At 49.2% G+C, this 18,500-nt stretch overlaps 2 protein-coding genes across 11 annotated transcripts in view; one reads left to right on the forward strand and one right to left on the reverse strand.

Annotated features, from left to right (window-relative positions):
* Positions 1–18,500, reverse strand: part of LOC120897648 (papilin) — a 65,278-nt gene that overhangs the window by 45,080 nt on the left and 1,698 nt on the right. For 2 of the 10 annotated variants that reach the window (XM_040302665.1, XM_040302666.1), the window contains exons 1-2: positions 18,038–18,262; positions 16,769–17,070 (exon numbers count right to left, since the gene is read on the reverse strand). The gene's annotated coding sequence lies outside the window, so the exon portion shown is untranslated. Of the gene's footprint in view, positions 1–16,768; positions 17,071–17,983; positions 18,263–18,500 lie in introns of those variants that run through there. The other 8 variants (XM_040302661.1, XM_040302658.1, XM_040302659.1 and 5 more) reach the window with 8 other exon arrangements.
* Positions 1,888–2,806, forward strand: LOC120897653 (cuticle protein-like). The gene is made up of 2 exons (XM_040302672.1): positions 1,888–1,968; positions 2,046–2,806. The coding sequence occupies exons 1-2, from the start codon at positions 1,957–1,959 to the stop codon at positions 2,673–2,675; spliced, it is 642 nt and encodes a 213-aa protein (XP_040158606.1). The 5' UTR covers positions 1,888–1,956; the 3' UTR covers positions 2,676–2,806.

The raw sequence follows: 18,500 nt of genomic DNA on the forward strand, positions 1-18,500 counted from the left end.
TTAAGAGTCTGATTGCATTGCAAATCTCCTTGTTTCGTTACTCCCTTCGCTTCACTCATCATCCACAAGCACAAGAGTTCGTTAGTGAGCCAGTCTATCGCTTCTATAAACGTATCCTCATTCTGTTCAGAACGGAAAGGTGTGTGTGTGTTATAAAATTGCCTCATAAACGAACCCTCTCGGTATCAGAACCTGCATGCAGATAATAAATTTACAAATCACATTCGTGTGCTGATGAGTGCAACATTTAGTTAGTCTCTTCTTGGTCATAGTAAGCCCTCGACAGCCCGCTACGAGCATCATCAGTACACAACAAGGGCAATAAAATTTGGCTCCGCTGTGTAGCTGGAAAGAGCAACAAACAAGAGCAAACCTAAAAAAACTTACATTTTTTCTGTGCATTTAATTGCACAACTACAGCGCGAAGATAAATTGGTGGGCGAGTGCAGTAAAAATATGATGTACCAGCATGGTATCCTTGTTTGAAGAAGGAGAAGAATTTCTCTCCCACTTGCTCTCCTTATTACCAACCATCCCTTTCACTCTCTTGCTACGAATGTCATGTTGAACGGGCCCCATCGGCGGAAGACCGCTCCTATGGCGCGGTTTTACGATGCCAATAACCGTCGCCGACATGTTGGTGGAAGCAAAGCTGATTTAATTTTCTTCGCACGGTTCACCTCTCGTGCTTGGCGCCATGCGAAAGAGGTAAAAACGGCTTGTAATAGAATTTCAAACACCGACCAGTATTGCTGAAGTTGTTGTAGCTCAAGTTCTTGTAATAAATTTAATTCCATCACTTTCACCGTACGCTCCACACAGCCAGTGACATACACACAGCCAAGGTAGCGCGCACGGGTGGCAAACTTTTGTACTGAAATTTACTTTCAACATTGGGGAGAGAGAGACTCAGCAAAAGCTCAGCGTAAACGAGGCAAGCAAATCAAATTAAACTTTGCACAGTTTGCAAACAAAAACACTATAATACCCGGGAATGTGGACTGTGGTTCTCTTGTGTGGGCAGAAGCGTACGTTAAAATAAGTTTGTGTTTGCGGAAACTACTAGCATGCTCCAGTGCACTTGATCATAACAATAGGCAAACATATTTTCAAGTGCACCTAAGCGTGCTACTCTTCCTCTTGATGTCTTGTTGCTTAGATTTCGGGCCATCCAATGTCCACGTGACCATCGTCGATGGTCAATCGATTGCATCCATCCGTGTGTTCTGTTGTTCTCAAACCAGGTTTCTTCAAAACTTCTGTGTACAACTCTACCGCTTCAGATGAAGGGGTCCAATATCGATTCAATCGAAAGTAGAGAGCCTCTCTAACTTGTCTGGGTAAAATCTAGTGCCGGTAGCATTCATGCTGCCAATCAGAAGTTGCTCGTGAAGTGTTTGCTGAAGCAGGATTCTAACGGCAGCCAATTTCTAAGACTAGCATATTCAGAAAACAGAATACTTCCTAGGACATTACATTGTTCCACCCTGAGCTTTGGTTTCTAAAGCATAAGTTGTGCCCTTATGCTCTACGAACCAATGCCAGGAAGTTCGATGTTTTTTGCGAGCTCTAAAAGTCGCTTGACAACAGTGTGTCCTCGAGAGGGTGCGAACCGGTACGCGTGCCAAACGGTGGCTCGCGCCCAAACTCGTCGCAGCAAAAAGTGAAGGCATCGAACTCACTCACGTTTGGGCACACGTGAGAAAATACACATGCTGCCGGCGTGATCGAAATCGCCCCACCGATCCACTACCGCTCCAGGCCCACCAACCTCCAGCTCTCGCCAACAGTGCCGAAAAACAGCGTCGATACAACTCAACCCAGCGCTACTGTTACGTCAGCCCTCGTTCGGTCAGCGCGGTATAAATTGGTTCACCGTTTCCGATCACGGCACAGTTCGGTCGAGTTCTCTGCACAGCGAACAACAGCTCCAACATCTGCAAAACACCAACAACCATGGCCTTCAAGGTAAGGTGTGCCCGGTGCAGCCCGATGGTGGGATTTTCGATGCTAACGATTCATACATTCTTCCCCGTTCGCTCTAGTATGTCGTGTTCGCCGCTCTGGTGGCTGTTGCCCGCGCTGGATTGATTGCCTCGCCCGCTGTCAGCTATGCCGCTGCGCCGGCCTACGTTGCTGCTGCCCCGGTCGCCAAGGTCGCTTATGCCGCTGCCCCGATCGCCAAGGTCGCGTACGCCGCCCAGCCAGAGGAGTACGACGCGAACCCGCAGTACTCGTTCTCGTACGGCATCTCGGACGCCCTGACCGGAGACTCCAAGTCCCAGCAGGAGTCGCGCAGCGGAGATGTTGTCCAGGGATCGTACTCCGTCGTTGACCCCGATGGCACCAAGCGTACCGTCGAGTACACGGCCGACCCGCACAACGGATTCAACGCTGTCGTCCACCGTGAGCCGCTGGCCGCCAAGACCATCGTCGCTGCTGCCCCGGTCGCCACCAAGGTCATTGCTCAGCCCGCCGTCGCTTATGCCGCTCCGGTAGCTAAGACCATCTCGTACGCCGCCCCGGTAGCCAAGACCATCTCGTACGCCGCTCCGGTCGCTACCAAGACCTACGTCGCGCAGCCGACTCTGTCGTACGCCGCTCCAGTGGCCAAGACCTACGTGTCGCAGCCGGCTCTGTCGTACGCCGCCCCGGCCTACGCTTCCTACCACTAAGCGCCTAAAGACTGTTTGATGTTGACCATGTTATGTTTGACGGAACTGAGATGATATTTATTGTACAGATTTGCAATACACGCTATGGCAAAAACGAGTTGGATCTAGCACAGATCCTTACCTGAAATCTACAAGCTTGTGTACGCTTTTTTGTGAGTTAATGTGGCTCTTTTCCTTAAAGAGTATAGTAACCATGTGCTATTCCGGTACGACCTGAACCGGCGACATGTACGATCAGGTACATCAGCAGTTGTTGGGGTTTTGTTTGAGAACTTGCAAAACCGTTTGATGTCGTGTGATAGTAGATTCTGCTCTTCCCATCTGCCCGGCCACTTTCTGTGATTTCCGGACGTTCAGCAAAAGATTAAAGCAACTGTCGCTCAAACGACGAGGAGACGGCCAAGAAGCAACGACCAGATGTGGTGTGTATGTATGTGTCCAACCCTCAAAACGATTCACCTCGTCTTGTCGCCCAAACTTAAACCGCACGCCACAAAAATATCAGGAACCGGAAATCGCTCAAAACACTCGTTCGTTCACCCATCGCTGGGGTCGCTTTATCCTTATCGAAAGTATACCCCCGCAAGACCACCAAATTTTGACACGCTACGGCGCGCAACGCAGCGCGGACGCGGAAGGAAACTCCACCACAAAGGCGCCTGTCGATATCAGTGATTTGTCGCTTTCGGCTCACCCGACTTCCAGCTTTACGTTTCTCTCTTCTCATTTGCCACTTCCGCTCGTCATCGTTTCCTGTACGACAGCACACACACATACACACCCCAAACACGTGGCGCCCTTGCACATGTCGTCCGGCAAAGCGGGTCGAAAAAATGGCACGCCGGCAACGACTGGCTGGAGGGCAGCCAAGCCTCGGGCAACAGGAGCTTCCCCCGAGACGAGATGAGGCAAATTTTTGCGACACTTGATACACGGTATGAATATATTATTGGGCCTCCTTTGCTTTGATTCCCTCGCACAAAAAGGACGATTGCTTATTCCCGCCATCGAGAAAGGTGTCAAATCTGTCGCCTTTTTTCCATTGGTGCCCATTCTCGTGAAGGAAAAATCACATCGACGTGACAAATGCAGATTGAATACGCGTGGCGACAGTGTCACCGGTGTGGAAAACCGTTTCTCGTTTCCACTCGCTAGTTCAGCCCCGTACACGTCGTCCCGAAAGTTCATCCCCAGATTGATGGGAGAAAGGTTGACGGACGGTTCATCAGCGGCACTGTGCCTGTGGCTTCGATGGGAGTTCCTGATGGCAGAAGAAGAATCGTAAGCGTTTTGTCACCTGATCGGAGCAGCCCGACCATTAGTGGCTTCATTGTGGGCGCTCGGTCCAACGCGTAAAGTGGCCGCCCATAGATTGATAAAGATGTAGAAACTCCCGCCCCACCGGAAAAGCGTCAGAATTTCAATTACATTTGTTTATATCGATCGAGTGAGCGGGACACCAGCACCACTGGAACACGGCAGCTGCTGGTGACGGAGCAAAAAGAACAAACACAGGCTCTCGCCTACCCCTACAGGACCGACCCGGCTTCATCCCGGGTGATGGAATCCCACTTCCGCTCGCTTCCCATTTTTTTTTTTTCGATGGTGTGTGGAAAACTTCAATCAATGTTACCGATTTTTTGGTTACGCTCGAAGAATCGACAAACGAGAATACCAGCAAACAAACGACACAGTGCACTGCTACGCGGGGACAGGTTGAGTTTGGGGAGGTGTGCGTAGGATCCATTTTCCGACCCGTGGCGTACGCGGGGAAAGGCCCGCGAATCAACAAATCGAGGTAAATCGAGAAAATTGAATTTGTGTTTGGATTACAAATCACAATTTCGCTCCTTGCACCGCGCCGCGCGCTTCGAGAGGTTGCTCATGTAAAAACCTGGTCCACGAATTTACGACCCAACCCCACACGTCCACGTACACGGGGTAAGGGAAGGGTCGGAAGGGTGGGACAAAATTGCAATGCACGCAGTGGTGTTGATTGCTGCGTGATCAGAAGCGAGTGTAAGCGCGGCCCTGTTGTAGCCTAACAATCAGTACTTCCGGCTGGCTAGCGCAAACAAAGTACCGAACAGTTGTACCAATGGCAACACCGTGCAATTGCGCAGAAATATGGTTGTTTAAATGTGTAAATACTCCCGTGTGTTCATCAATGCAAGTGAATAATTTGTATGAGTTTGAGCAACAACAAAAAAGAATACATAAAAAAGCATTCCCACCCGGAAAATGTCCTACACCTCAAAGCCATGCGGTGCGTGCGTGTGTGTGAAGCATAATTGTGTAGCTGCTTGTGCATATCCTTCCCAACACCCCACAGCACGCCCGTTACGAACGTACCCCAGAACCTTTATCCCCTCCCCAAACACACAAACGCAAACACACTGTCGACAATTAATGAACTACAAACACCTACAAACCAGGTTGGCTTTTGGGCGTTGCCGTAGGGTTTCGAGATCTCACAAATTAGCTGCTCGAAACAAATATCAATTACGCACACCACCGCTAGCTGATGACACCATTAATTCCTTTTCAGTGTGTGCGTGTGTGTCACTTTCCCTAGCGATACTGGCAGTGAAGATGAATGGACCACTGCGGGGAAGACCGATGGGCCGATGATCCTTGTCACGGAGTCGTCCGAGGCAGCAGTTCCAAGCGGCGTGTGGTTTGCTTGCTGGCGTGGACCCACCATCATCTTTCCACGGCCGCCCATTAGCCCCGCGCCCGTTGCGATCGCCCTAAGTGGGCTGGTGTGAAATTGATTGCGGATAATGACTGCCGGGGATTCGAATTACGTGGCGCCCACTTTACGTGCCCACAACATTCAGGATAACGCACTCGGGCCGAAGCTGCCCTGTAGCTTTTACACACACACACACACACATGCATGACCGTTGCATCATCATTTATCCGGAAGGTACTGAAATAGCCCGTGCGCCTATCTTCCCGCTCCTTTTTCCGGCGATTGGGAAGTGTTAATCTTCTCGCCAAACGAACGCCAATCATTGTACATACACACACCCACAAATACATCCAAAGTCGGATGAACATGGGCCAGGATATTCGAACCGATGTGTGTAGTGTAGAAAGCACACAACAGCAACAACAACAAGCTAGTAGAGAGTGTGAAATGAGAAAACTGAGATCGAGCTATTTTTATCATTCCTTTTTTATCCACCACATTTTAATAGTCACCAATACTTGCTGATTTTTCATCGACATTTCCCCACCCGGGCCCGACCCAATGGTAGTGCGTGTTTGTGGTAGGTTTTCGATTTCAATTCCCTCATCGGCAGGATGCTGTTTTGTTGTAAAGTACAGGCTCTCTTTTGTTTGTCCACACGTTTGTTCGCCGATTGATAGGTTGTGTTTTTCCACCTTCTCTTATTCTCTCTCTTCCTCTCTCTCTCTTGATCACTGTAAAACGGATTTCCATTCTATTAGTTTTGATGAGAAATCTGTTAAGTAAACATCGCTACCGATTAAACTGCACGTTACTGTGCGCCCCCACCCAATCGATGGGCAGGGATTCATTTGTATGAATGGGGATTTTCAATCTCCCTCCCCAAAGCCCTCTTTTTCCAGTTTTTCAATCATGTTGTCGTGCATTGAAAATAAGCACCTTAATCTAAATCGAACAAAAATGTATGTGTGTGAGTGTTTTTTTATTGTTATTACACCCAAAATCAACATCCCCCAACGCTGCACAGCGCATTTACCTCTACTAAGTAACGCTCTGTGTTTGTGTAATAAATTCCCACACCCATTATGATTCGCTTGGGAGCAACATAAATATTTAACTCACCATCACCAGCCCCGGCGAATAATAGCTTCAATATCGGTGCGGTTTGCGTAACATTTAATGCACCCTTGAACAACCGGCTGACTGGCTTAAGTGGTGGCCGTTTCTTCCGCATGGTGCATCTTCGCCTATCTGAGGGGGTAGTTGGATTTGCAACCGGGAACACAGCTCATCCGACAGGAACTGGCTTATGATCTGCATCTGCAACAAGCACACAACCGCTTCGACTAAACGCATCACGCAACGGCATTCGAAGACCACCCAGGCCATCAATGCGGAGACGGAGAACATCCAGACAAATTATGATCACACACACAAGCGGACGAACATGGAAATAGAGGCGGAAAAACAAGATCAACTCTGGGCTGGGTGCAAGGGGTCCATCACAACATCTGCTTTGCAGCATTTGCTGGAAAATGGCTGAAGGAATTCAATTTTTCCCCATTCTCATAAACATTGGACGAGCAGGCAGATTCCATTCATTCATTTTGTGCCATACGATCCTTTTGCTTGGGATTGCGTGAAGTTCTCGGAATGTGCGTAGGGAAATTCCGACGAAAACAGTAAAGCCAATCACTTCGATCTGAATTAGATCAACAACGCTGGAGTTACTTTTTGGACTTTGGGGCAGAAGCGGGAATGTTGGAGTGAAAGACTTCCCTTTTATATTAAAAAAAATGCATATAAAACATCTTTTATTCAATGCTGAACAGAGCGTAAATTAAAACGAACGAAATGATTGAAGCAGTTTCTGCAATGCTTCCTGCACGGCATTATTGCAATGCAATGATGTCATAAGCTTTTAAGTGTACCCTTTGGCTTTGTCCATTTTCTTCCATTGTCTAGACATTTTTCTCTGAAATTGCAACACAACTGCATGTAATGCAGCCCCTTCACAAACATGACTGTCAAGGTTTTTATGTTGCCGTGCCGAAATAAAATCATACTCTATGGAGCCAAACCCCAGACCGTGTGTTTACAAGTTTCGTGTACGCGTACTGCACAAAAATGCATCTCGCCGAAAGGATCAGATTGCACTTTTAGAATCACACGAAAAAGTTTGCTCCGCTCCCTCCGGCCTTGCCGTCTACCAGTACAGTCGTTCTGGGGGATGCTGGGACGAGTTTTTGTGCCACCATGCCACTCCTTGCCGCAACACGCAACACGCTGAAGATGATGACGTTGTCGTTTTCGTCGCAGTCATCAACCCCGCGCGGGCTCGTCGTTTGGCGTATTCTTTACGCTGGGCTGGCCATCCAAAGCCTTTCGCGCTTGCCGAGAGCTAATGACTTTATTTTATTATGCAACGCGCAATGACGGCAATGTTGGAGTCCACTGAACTAACCGTGGCGCGGCAGACCTCCACTGCGGGCAGAACCAATGCGTCAATCGGCGTCACAGAGTGCACGCCGGCGTCCGGCTTGTGTGAATGGTGTACCCACCAAACGAGAACCGTGCACAGATGCACGCGGACACTAGGCAGCAGCTCGATAGATACTGTCCCGTTTTAGATACCGGCTAGGGGACCATCCAGCACAGACAACGTGGACGTGGATGATGATTCTGGGCTTATTTATGCATTTCTATGATTAACTCGACACGGGGGCTAGTCGCGCCAGCCAGCCGACAGAGCGTGCATGATGGGAGAACAGGAATATCCAGTGCGACTCTCCGACTCTGCCGCTGCACCGTGAAACGACTTGCGCGTAGTTCCTCAGTTCGCGTATGAAAACACGGAATAGCATCCGTGAATAGACGAGGATCCGTGGAGAATAATTGAATTACGAATCCAAGGGAGAAAGCAAAGAGTTTTTTTTTTTTTTGCTAACAATATTACACACATTTATACATCAAACAGAATCGGATTGATGAGAGTCTTTCGTCGCGCGAAGTCGTAAGTTGGCTCCCATGTTACGACAGTGTCCTGCGCCAGAGTTGGGCAGAACGCGTACACGAGACACACTGTTTGTTATCGTTATTGAAAGCACACATTTGCGAAATGATGCGAGTTTTAAAGGATTTATATCTAATTGAAAAGCACATGCTTCTCGTTCGTTTTAGCCTCCCATAAACTCTAAAACACGTGTACCCGTTCGTCTGGACGTGTGCTTGTGCTGCCTTAGGCCTTCCCATTCGCTGGCTCGATAGCACGCGATCATGCAACAAGACAGAAAAAAGAACCTCCAATGTAACATATACGCTTCCAAACGGTTCTTGATTTCCCATCTTGCCCTCGCGATTTAACGACAACAGCAAACAGCACACAACCTACCCAGTAAACAATGCATACGAAATGCACGAAGTTCTCCAAACTTCATCGACAAACCGCATTGGTCCACCGGCAAGCACCACAAACACACTCTCTCTCTCACACACACACTACTCCTTCCAGTGTGCGTCCCTCCCCAGATCGAACTTTATGCCGAACGTTATGCAAATAATAATCAGCGCAAAGACGCGGACGGCGCGATGATGCTGCAGCGGCTGCTGGAAAGACCACGGCAGAACCACGGCCACGGCAATAAAATCAAACGATCAACAAAGAAACAATACACCATAATCAAAACAAAAACCCCCGGAACGAACCTTCCCCCGCTCTTCTTTCCCCAGCATTCTGGCAAACCACTGGCAAAATCTTCCGCAAGCGCGAAGAGGGAGTTCTGTTCAATCTGGTACTTCCCGGGCGACTCCAGCACGGCTTGGCTGTTGTTTGTTTTCCGGCTTTCGCCTGTTCGAAAGAGTGGAGTATTGGAAACGGGCAATGAAAATAATCAAACTGCCCGTATGCATGGAAAAACCACCCCATCACATCCCTGTGGCGAGCGGCATCCCGATGCCTGACCCGGGGAGGGAAACTCCGGCCACGCCGGAACTGTATTACACGCCAGCCGTACACCGTTGGAGCAAGAAAAGATCCTCCTAATACACCGTGTGTTTGTGTACCTTTCCAAGGGGCTTGAGGGGTTTTTTTTTTGCTTTACTTATGCTGTGTTTGCCATGGTTTGATTTTCGGAAAATAAATTGAGAAAAAGAGTGCAACAACAAGTCAAACAGCACACCACCCCAGCAGCAGCCACACAAAAAATGATTTATAAACATGAGCGTGCACCTTCCAAGTGGCTTTTGGTTCGTTGATCGTTCTTTTCGCTATTGCTTAGATGTTGGTATATTATCGTAAATCGTATCTCGCTGTACCGGTATTTCCACTGGCAGTGAAGCGATGGAGCAGCGATAACAGAAAAAAAACATTGGGCGATTAGCACTATAAATTGAACAGAGTTCGGTTCATATATGTGCATGATTCGGGGGCCAGATTTATCGCGTACCATCATCAGGCGATCTTCTGCCGCACCGTGCACTGTAGATTTATTTATTGGCTGTGAAAAGCATTTACCGAAAGCGAGACGGTTGTTGAATTGAAATATTACACTTATTCACACTGCCACCGGCATGCTGACATTGATGAGTGCATGAGTGCGCGGCAGGTACGAGGCATGGTCCCCAGGTCTCAGACTTTTCCTCCACACAATCCACGCAGCAGCTTCGAGAGCTGTCTGATTGGTGTTATGTTCTCTACTCTCCCGATCTACACCGGGCGATTCCATGAATCAGCACCGAAATGGTTCCCCCACTAACGATAAATGCCCGGACCCGGGGCTTGTTAGAAGCGATTGCCCGGTCAAAAGCCCTTGTGCTGCCGCAGTCCGGACCTCGGTGTGCGCGCACACTGGAGAAGCTGAAATCTCTCCTCCGCACGTGGGACGCAAACACCGTACGGGCGATAGATCTTGAGCCTCGCCTAATCCGGCCCTATCTGTCACATCGATGCTAACGGTGGTGTTCCCTTCTTTCCTCTGTCGCTCGATCCCGGCACCGATAGTGCTCGGCAAGAGGTACGGGCACGGCACGGGGGAGAGAATAATGAGTCCCTTCTTTTGGGTTGACCCGATGAAACAAATCACCTCTTGGTGATTTGCCCGTAGCCCCGTGGTATGCAACACAGCACACGGGGCTCTCGCTCGGCTAGTTGAAAGTGTTTACACACTCGCTTATCTGTAGCGACATCTGTTGCACAAGGCCCTCCGCCGGTCGTTTGGGCGTTGGGATAATGGGTTAAGAAGAAACATTTATCTTAACCCGTTTGCTATCGTTTTGTTTTCCGACGCGACCCAAGTTCTTGCCCGTTCTGGTGGCTTTCGATGATTTTACATTTATTTTTCCGCGTACACATCTCTCAGTGACTTGTTCGAACGCGTCCAACCTGGTAGCGCAAACACTTTCACTCTCATTTCGACTGGACGTACATGAGGGAGAGCTTTTTCTGTCAGCGCTCCAGAGCGTCACGATGCGTCTGTACGATCCGGAAGACAGGATTAGCACCCTTCCGAAACTGTCGGTGCGGTTACCGGTTAACCCCCAAACTGTACCGCGTAACATGCTGTGAGGGTAGTTAAGCGCGTGAGGATGTGAAATTAATCTGTTCTGGAAGCTTCCGAGCTACACACTGGTGCTGCACACTGTTCCGCCAGCAAAGCCAAACCCCACCCCAGGGAGGAACCACAAAAGCCCGAAACGAGAGGATTTACCGTTGCCTTGGACGTACCAAACCAAACGCTCCGCAAAAACCAACCGCTCCAGCCACGCAAAGCTGGAAGGATGTGGTAAGGGCCGTGTGTGAAAATGGGTTTCCTTTTAGCTCGTTCACACACATACGTTGGCCTCCTTCCCCAATCAAGACTGTTGCGTGTGAGCAGCCTCGAAGTTGGATCCTCCCCGTTGGATGACCGTTTCCTTGCCCGGATTTCTCAACGTTTCGCTGCAGCTCGCACCCATTTTTTGACAGTTGGGTGTTTCCAAACGGCAGACCACGGAAGGCCACGGGTAAATGTTGACTTACTGTCCAATGTGCAGTGCAGTTCCATAAGCACTCGCTACGTTGAGGATCATTGAACCAACGCGTTTTTTTTTTTTTTTTGTTCAGCCAAAATCTTTAAGACACAGCCAGTATGACACAACTGCGGTGCGAGCGTTACAAAAGGGTGATGCTGCAGAGCCAAAGCAGAAACACAAAAAGGGCTAACCCAAGGACCGTTAGACGTAAGGTTCATGTTTGCAGAAGCTCAATATTGACTCTCGAAATCTGGTGAAACTGATTTCGGTGATGGGTGTCGTCGTCGGTTTTTTTCTCTTCCCATTATTCCTTCATTTCTCATGTTGCTGCTCGTAAGAGCGCAAGATTATGTCCATAAAGACACACATGTGCGCACACACACAACTCGGTCAATGATAATTTGTAGACCCTATCCCTTTTTTGGACGCGCCGGAGCTACCGTCTGACGTCACGCATGTGTGACCGATGGTAATATGCTGTGTAAATTGAACGCACACTGTTCGTCTTCGGCCTTCGCGCGATGCACCGCCACATCGCGGTGTCATCGTCGGCCGGGGCCACATTTTCTTTTCATTACCGCTCAACCCTTTCCAGCCGATGTCGCCATCATCCCGGGGGAGCTCTTCCCGTTGCACTCCTTTAGAAACACACTTTGCATACGGCGACGAGTGTGTCATGTTTTTTTTTTATGCTTGTTGCACTGTTTGGGTTTTCTGTTTGACATGCGTTTATAACTCGATCTCTCTGGGCCGATCAACCGAAGGCACATCTGTTCCCTTGCACACCGTGCAACCGTCAGTGATACTTTCTTTTTTGGCGTGAAGGTGATGAGACGTCTCGATCATGGGGACAATTGCGGTACGCGTTAGATAATCGATTTCACGAAGAATACGCTAACGGCCAGAGAATTCGGGAAATAATAGCCTCGGCGGCGATCAAAAGTGGACCGGCGCCCGGAGATCAACAGACCTTAAGACCTTGGCATTTAGCTCCAAATGTAACTATAAAATACCAACCTAATGATGACAGTTTTTGCGCCTAGACAAACGTTTATTTCTCCATTTGCTTCGGCAAACAACGCGGGCTACCCAAAACGATAATGGCAAATTCATCATCCACTGTGTCACTTCGGCAGGCATCTGCATTTCTGCCGGACCCGCACTACTCCAAACAATTTATGAAGCTTATGTGTGTGTGTGTGTTTTTTTGGGACTTCTTTTTCTCGAACTTGTTGCCTGCGTTTCAAGCAGAAGCGTTTCTAAAAAGCCATTCGGGCCGTCAGAAACACACCGCCAGTAGACACAATTCCCACCGGACGCCTCTTACAACAGGAAATGCATTCTAGAGTGTCATGATATATGTGAAGCGCCCGCTGGAACTTCTACGTCTACGTCCACAGCCGCCCTCTGTCCGACCGACACCCGTCGAACACATGTTGTTAATTAAGAATTCCAAGTATTCACCAAACTTTGCTAGCTAGCAATAGCTTTGCGAACGGCCAGCTCGACCCGGGCTAATGGACGACCCACGGGATGCCTCCTCTAGAATGCGTCCATTGTTGCGTGGTTTGTGTACACGCTGGCGTGCCTTTTACCCGGTTGCAAACACACGGAGGCCGCGCGAAGCAAAAAGAAAAACGCGTGCGCTCGCGAAAAGGCAACAAAAACCACCGACCGTGGGTTCATAATCGCCCCGGAGGCTGCACTTTTCATGGGTCTTTCGCACCGACCGAGAGCCGTAGCTTCTCCTTCCGTGGGTGCCACGGGTTTTGGTGTCCTGCGGAGATTTGTGTAATGTCTTTGTATTCCGAGTGTGTGTCTGTGTGCTTTTTCGGTTAGTGAGTGACCCGTTTTTCCGCGGGCTCCGGGCATACGCAATCTTGGGACTTTGGGACGTTTAGGACTTGCTCGTACCTCTCCCGTGCCTATGCGAACGCGCACAGAATGTCACTGAGGGCGAAATGTACACGTGTGTGTGTGTGTTTTAGGTTTGCCGTTGGCATTAGCATAGTGTCGTGTTGTCTCCCCCATCCTTCCGCTCGCCTGCCAAAACACAATACTTCCGATCTCGTCTTCTGGGAAGGGACTGTGTGGACTATCTTGTTTGAAGTAGCTGCCACGGGCAGAACCTTTTTGGAGCGCTCGCTGCCACAGTTTGTTCGCCTTTCTGCAGGGCCCATCCGTCCCTGCCGGGCCCGGCAGTATGTGTGTTGGATAAAATATGCATAAAATGCTGAAACCTAGCATCCCGAGGACCGCTTTGGCAAGCAATGCCGGCCCGGGCAGCGCGTCAAGAAGCGCTGCTACTTTGAATGAAGTGTTCCTCGCCGAACCCGGGACCAACCTGCTCAGGCTTTCCCCGAGCAATGCGCTAATAGCGTGCCCAGACCCTTTGGCGGTACCATCGATGGTCGGTTAGCGTTAGGAAGCCCCGTTTTGCGACATTCGCCCTGCGGTTTGTGCTGGGCTTTGTTTTTGGGTTCTGCGTGAGCATGTGTCTTCGTTCGACGGCAGCCTGTGCGACCAAGGGACCGCTACCACACGGAGCTGAGGTCGTGACGTCCGGTGGTTTCAGGGAAAGCGAGGAAGCTACAATTGACGTGATTCATGAGTATGAAGCTTGCCTCAATCCACTTCCTTGTGCCTGTATTTGGTGCTAGAGGTTGGCTAGCAGGTTTCTTCCAACCTGTTCCAACACGCCTCGTCTTCGCTACAATCTATGTTTGGTTTGTTTCATTCATCAACTGCACCCAGGCAGACGCAGTACAATCAATGTAAGCAAAACTGGACTCGTTAAAGCAGGCAATTGCTTCACTCCCGCCCCACAAAAAAACGCTCGCTGCCCTTGTCCCACTCGCGTAGGGCTTCTCAAGTGTTAGGGGGTTTTGTTTTTCTTTCTATTTCGGCCGGAAAACCGCAGCTTCAGCCGGAAACCACGCATCATATACGCGCGCGCTCTGCCTGTGTGCTGAGGAGCATCGACACGTTCTTACAAACCAGAATTGCTTACCTTAGCACCGATCAATTAACACTTTCTAGTGCAGCAAAGATTGTATACGCTCTTTGCTATTGATGTTTTAGCGAGCCAATAGAGGATGACGGCAGGCAGGGAAGGGAAGGTAGGGCACGGTAACAGCTAATTGAAATCCCTGGAATTGTGCAATCTTTCTCCGGTACAAACGGAACCGCCACCGCTGGGGGTTTCAAAAACGTTTCTCTCAGTGAGCAGATCGATTGCAAAACCGACACTGCTCGACTGATGTTTTTTGGAAAGTATGAGTCTTTTTATGCGCAGAAACCATCATACCTTAAGGGTGTTAATGAAATGGTTTGTTTATGGAATTGAAATATCTATTTTGTTCATTTTTTATTCCACTATCAGAAATAAGCAACACTGGTCATTCTAAATATTTCATTTCCTCGTATTGATTCAGATTACTGAATTTATAACAACATCTCTCAAACTTTTTCTTCAACCCAAAAAACATCCACCATAGCTCATTTGTTTCAAATCACTTGCCAAAGTCACCACCAAACTCAAGCCCACCCAAAGTGCACGTTTGACTTTTGTCCTCCAATTCTTGCGAAATTAAAAACCGAATATCTTCGTCGTGCAACTCTCCCACCGGACTGCAAGCACCGAGGTTGCGGTGACTGCAAACTTCTTCAATTTAAAATTTCCAAAATTCCAAATTGCAAATTGATCTCCCCGACACAGCTGTGTGTGTGTGTGTGGGTTTGGCGCGGTTTGTCGCTTCTTCCCGGATGAAACCGTTCCGTGCACTACCATCGCTTGTTCCCCGGTGGTCAGCAGCTTCGGATGTGGTTGCGGTTTTCAGTTTTGTGGTCGAACACAGCCACCGAACTTCCTTACCCATACCCATACGCTTCCATTACGCGAAGATTACCCATCGCGCACGGACCTGTGTTCCTGTAACCGAAAACAACTGCCACCTTTGCCGGAGTTGGCGAAGGTTGGAGGCCAAGCTGATTCCAAAACAATTACCGAAGGCAATCCCAACAAATTGGCCACCGGATCAAAGCGGTAAATCTCGAGCTAAATCCTTCTCGGGTTCGATGCCGCCACACAGCACACAGCGTACGTACAGTGGCAGGTTTCCCTAGGGGGGGTCCACCCGGGACAATCTAGCTTCCTCGCTGTGCTAACTGAAGGGATGTTGTGTTGCAAGTTGCCACACCACGCGAGTAGCTGAAATGTGTTTCTTCGGCGGGCGATGATTGTTTACTAGCAAACAGTGCCCGAACCGGAGGGAAGGTTTTAACTTCGCTGATGTTGTTGTTTGGAGCAAAGCTTTCGATATTACTTCCCAGAACCATGTGTGTGTTGGTGTGGGAGTCGGAAGCAACGGTGCCGCGGCAGAACAGCAAAGAAATAAGCTCCCGTACCACGTCAAGACACGCGTCATCCAAGTCGCGCTCTACCGAAAGGCTTATGGATTTATGATGATGAGACTCTGTGCAGCATTGGTTCTTCGCTGGAACCGGATCTGCCCTGCCGGATCTGACATGCCGTTTTGCAAATTAACTTATAGTATGTGAACGTGTGTATGTGTGTGTGTGGGAGAGTTGTGCGAAATAAAGTCAATTCCAACCTGAGACCGAATTCCCATAAATCATTTGCGACCGTTCTTTTCTGATTTTCCAGGACCAACAAAAACCTGCCCAATATAGCGCGCACTGTTGTCGTAAAATTAAGATTTAAAAACGATCGAACATGGACCATAAATCTGGACGTGGAGCATCAACTTTGAAGCGTTTGTGCTGCCGTTTATGCCTTTTTTTTTTGTTATGTCGTGGCTTCTTGTTGAGAGATGCAAAGAGCTACTCCACGAGCTACCGCGAAGCAACGGAAAGTCATTAAAGCTGCCCCAATCGGCTGGCGGGTTGATTAGGAAAAGGTTGCCCCACCGACGTCGTCTGCCGAAAGCGAACTACGAGAATGCCGCGGAATGAACAAATGGATAAGAAAACGGAACATCATCTTGCAGAAATAAAGACGCGCAGCAAACGGCGGTATGCGTTCACGTTCCAGGGAATCCTGGAGCAGAACACACACACACGGAGGCTAACAGACCGACCACCGTCACGGCCTGCATCTACAACGTCAGTGGACGAGGAACAAGCGCATAATAAAAAAAAAAAAGAAATCACAATAAAAAAATCCCCCACACCCGAGATACGATTAATCGTCGACAGGCAGTTAACATTCTCCTCACTTTTACTGTTTCCGAAAGTGATGTTCTTAAGACTTCTTTTTCTACCCTTGCATCTTGTGTCCAGCCCTTTGGACATCTTCTCGCATGGGCTTTGCAGTAAATGACGTAGAATGGGGAGGGGGACGTAAAAAAAAAACATGAAGCCCACTTACCTTCTTCGCACGATCCCTGAGAAGAGATGCTGCCTTAGCACTTGGCGTGATTGTAGCAAACGATCGCCTGACACTACACCCCGTACAGAGGAATATGCACGCAGGCAACGCACTAAGAGGAGCACTGTCACTGTGCACTGTCACTGGCACTGTCTGATCACTGTAAATCCACTATTCACACACAAACGAATCACACAAAAACACACATACACACGGGAAATGCATCCGATAATCCGCGCTAAACAAGGCTTCGCGCAATTGCGCACCGAAACTTAGCCTCACACGCACTTGCCGCTGTTACACTGCAATTGGAAGGGTAGAAGAAAAAAACAAATGGAAACAAAAATTACAACACTTCAAGCCAGAGAGCACCACACCGGCGATCAGACACTTGCACAAGAATCACACTCGATCTTCGCCCGCTTCTTGCTCGTGTTCCTCTTGCCAACCGGGCGCTGGCGGACAAATTGCAGACCCGCAACGTACTTGCTGCCCTGTCACTGGCACCGAGATAAACCATTTAGTCGCTTCCCGCCAGAATCACTGCAGCCGAAGGTTTTTTATGTTCAATTTTGTCCAAAACGCAAAAGAAAAACGGCAAAAGTGCAGAAGGCCCCAAACTCCCCGAGGAAAGGACAAGATAAAGAACGCTAAGCTGCGCTAGGGCCAGAATCTTCTTCACTTTAAGCCCCAGGACACACACACACACGCTAGTGATGTGCTGTGGCGATCGTCTTGGAGCGGGCAGCAAGCACGAGAACAACCGACGACCTAAAACGCAAAACGCATCCCCAAACACACAAAGCTTTTGGGGGACCCGGCCCGGCTCTCAAATGATAGTAATTTTCAATCCAATCCGTTACAGTCCTTGCCCTTGGGCGGGACGTGGCCGCGGCGGGGCTTCACAGATAAAACACAGAATTAAAAAAGCGTGGAAGGCAATTGGCTAAAACAGGGAGGCAAAGGAGCAGGAACTAAGGAGTTTGATCAAAACGTCGAACACTTTTTAATCTCCACTGCACAGGCCGGAATCTCGTGAGCTTGCCAAACGGTCAGTATTGATCGAAACACACACGCAAAACACAATCCTTCTGTTTTTCTAAGAAAAGTTTAACTTGCTTCCGTACTTTAACCCAAACAAGAAGACGTAAAAAGACGCTCCACTCGTAATGTAATTAATTTGCAAGCAATTGCTCCTAATGTTCGTCAACCAACATCAAAGATCACCCCGCCGTCCGTTTAAACAGATCCTTAAGAACACACACTCACACACACACACGTAGAATGGAACGATCCAGCATAAAAGTGTCCGGGACGCGCCAAGAAGAACCGAGAGAAGTAGTACCGTGTGGTGCGCGTACCGTACGTCTTGAGCGCAACGCTTCGACTGGCCACCGTGGTCGTGCTCGAAGGAGGAAAAACCGTTTTCAAACCGGGCCGCGCTGGGACCGTCGACAGCCCCTAACCCGACGCACTGAACTGAACTGAACCACCACACAGCGAACCGACCGACCGAGGAGAATGCCAGCAGTGTGTTGCCGCCGCTCCGTGTGTGTGACCACAAACGCCGAATACCATCATTCTGCCTTTCGTCCTCTATCGGTCCGTCGCTTATCGACGGATGTGGTGTGTACGTGTGTGTGTATGTGTGTGGGAAGGGAAGGAAGGGAGCAGCAGGAAAGCAGAGAGCCGGGGGTATGCGTGCTATCCTGCCAACCCGTTGACCATTAGC

Source organism: Anopheles arabiensis, chromosome 2 (assembly GCF_016920715.1).
Source record: "Anopheles arabiensis isolate DONGOLA chromosome 2, AaraD3, whole genome shotgun sequence".
Classification (NCBI taxonomy): domain Eukaryota; kingdom Metazoa; phylum Arthropoda; class Insecta; order Diptera; family Culicidae; genus Anopheles; species Anopheles arabiensis.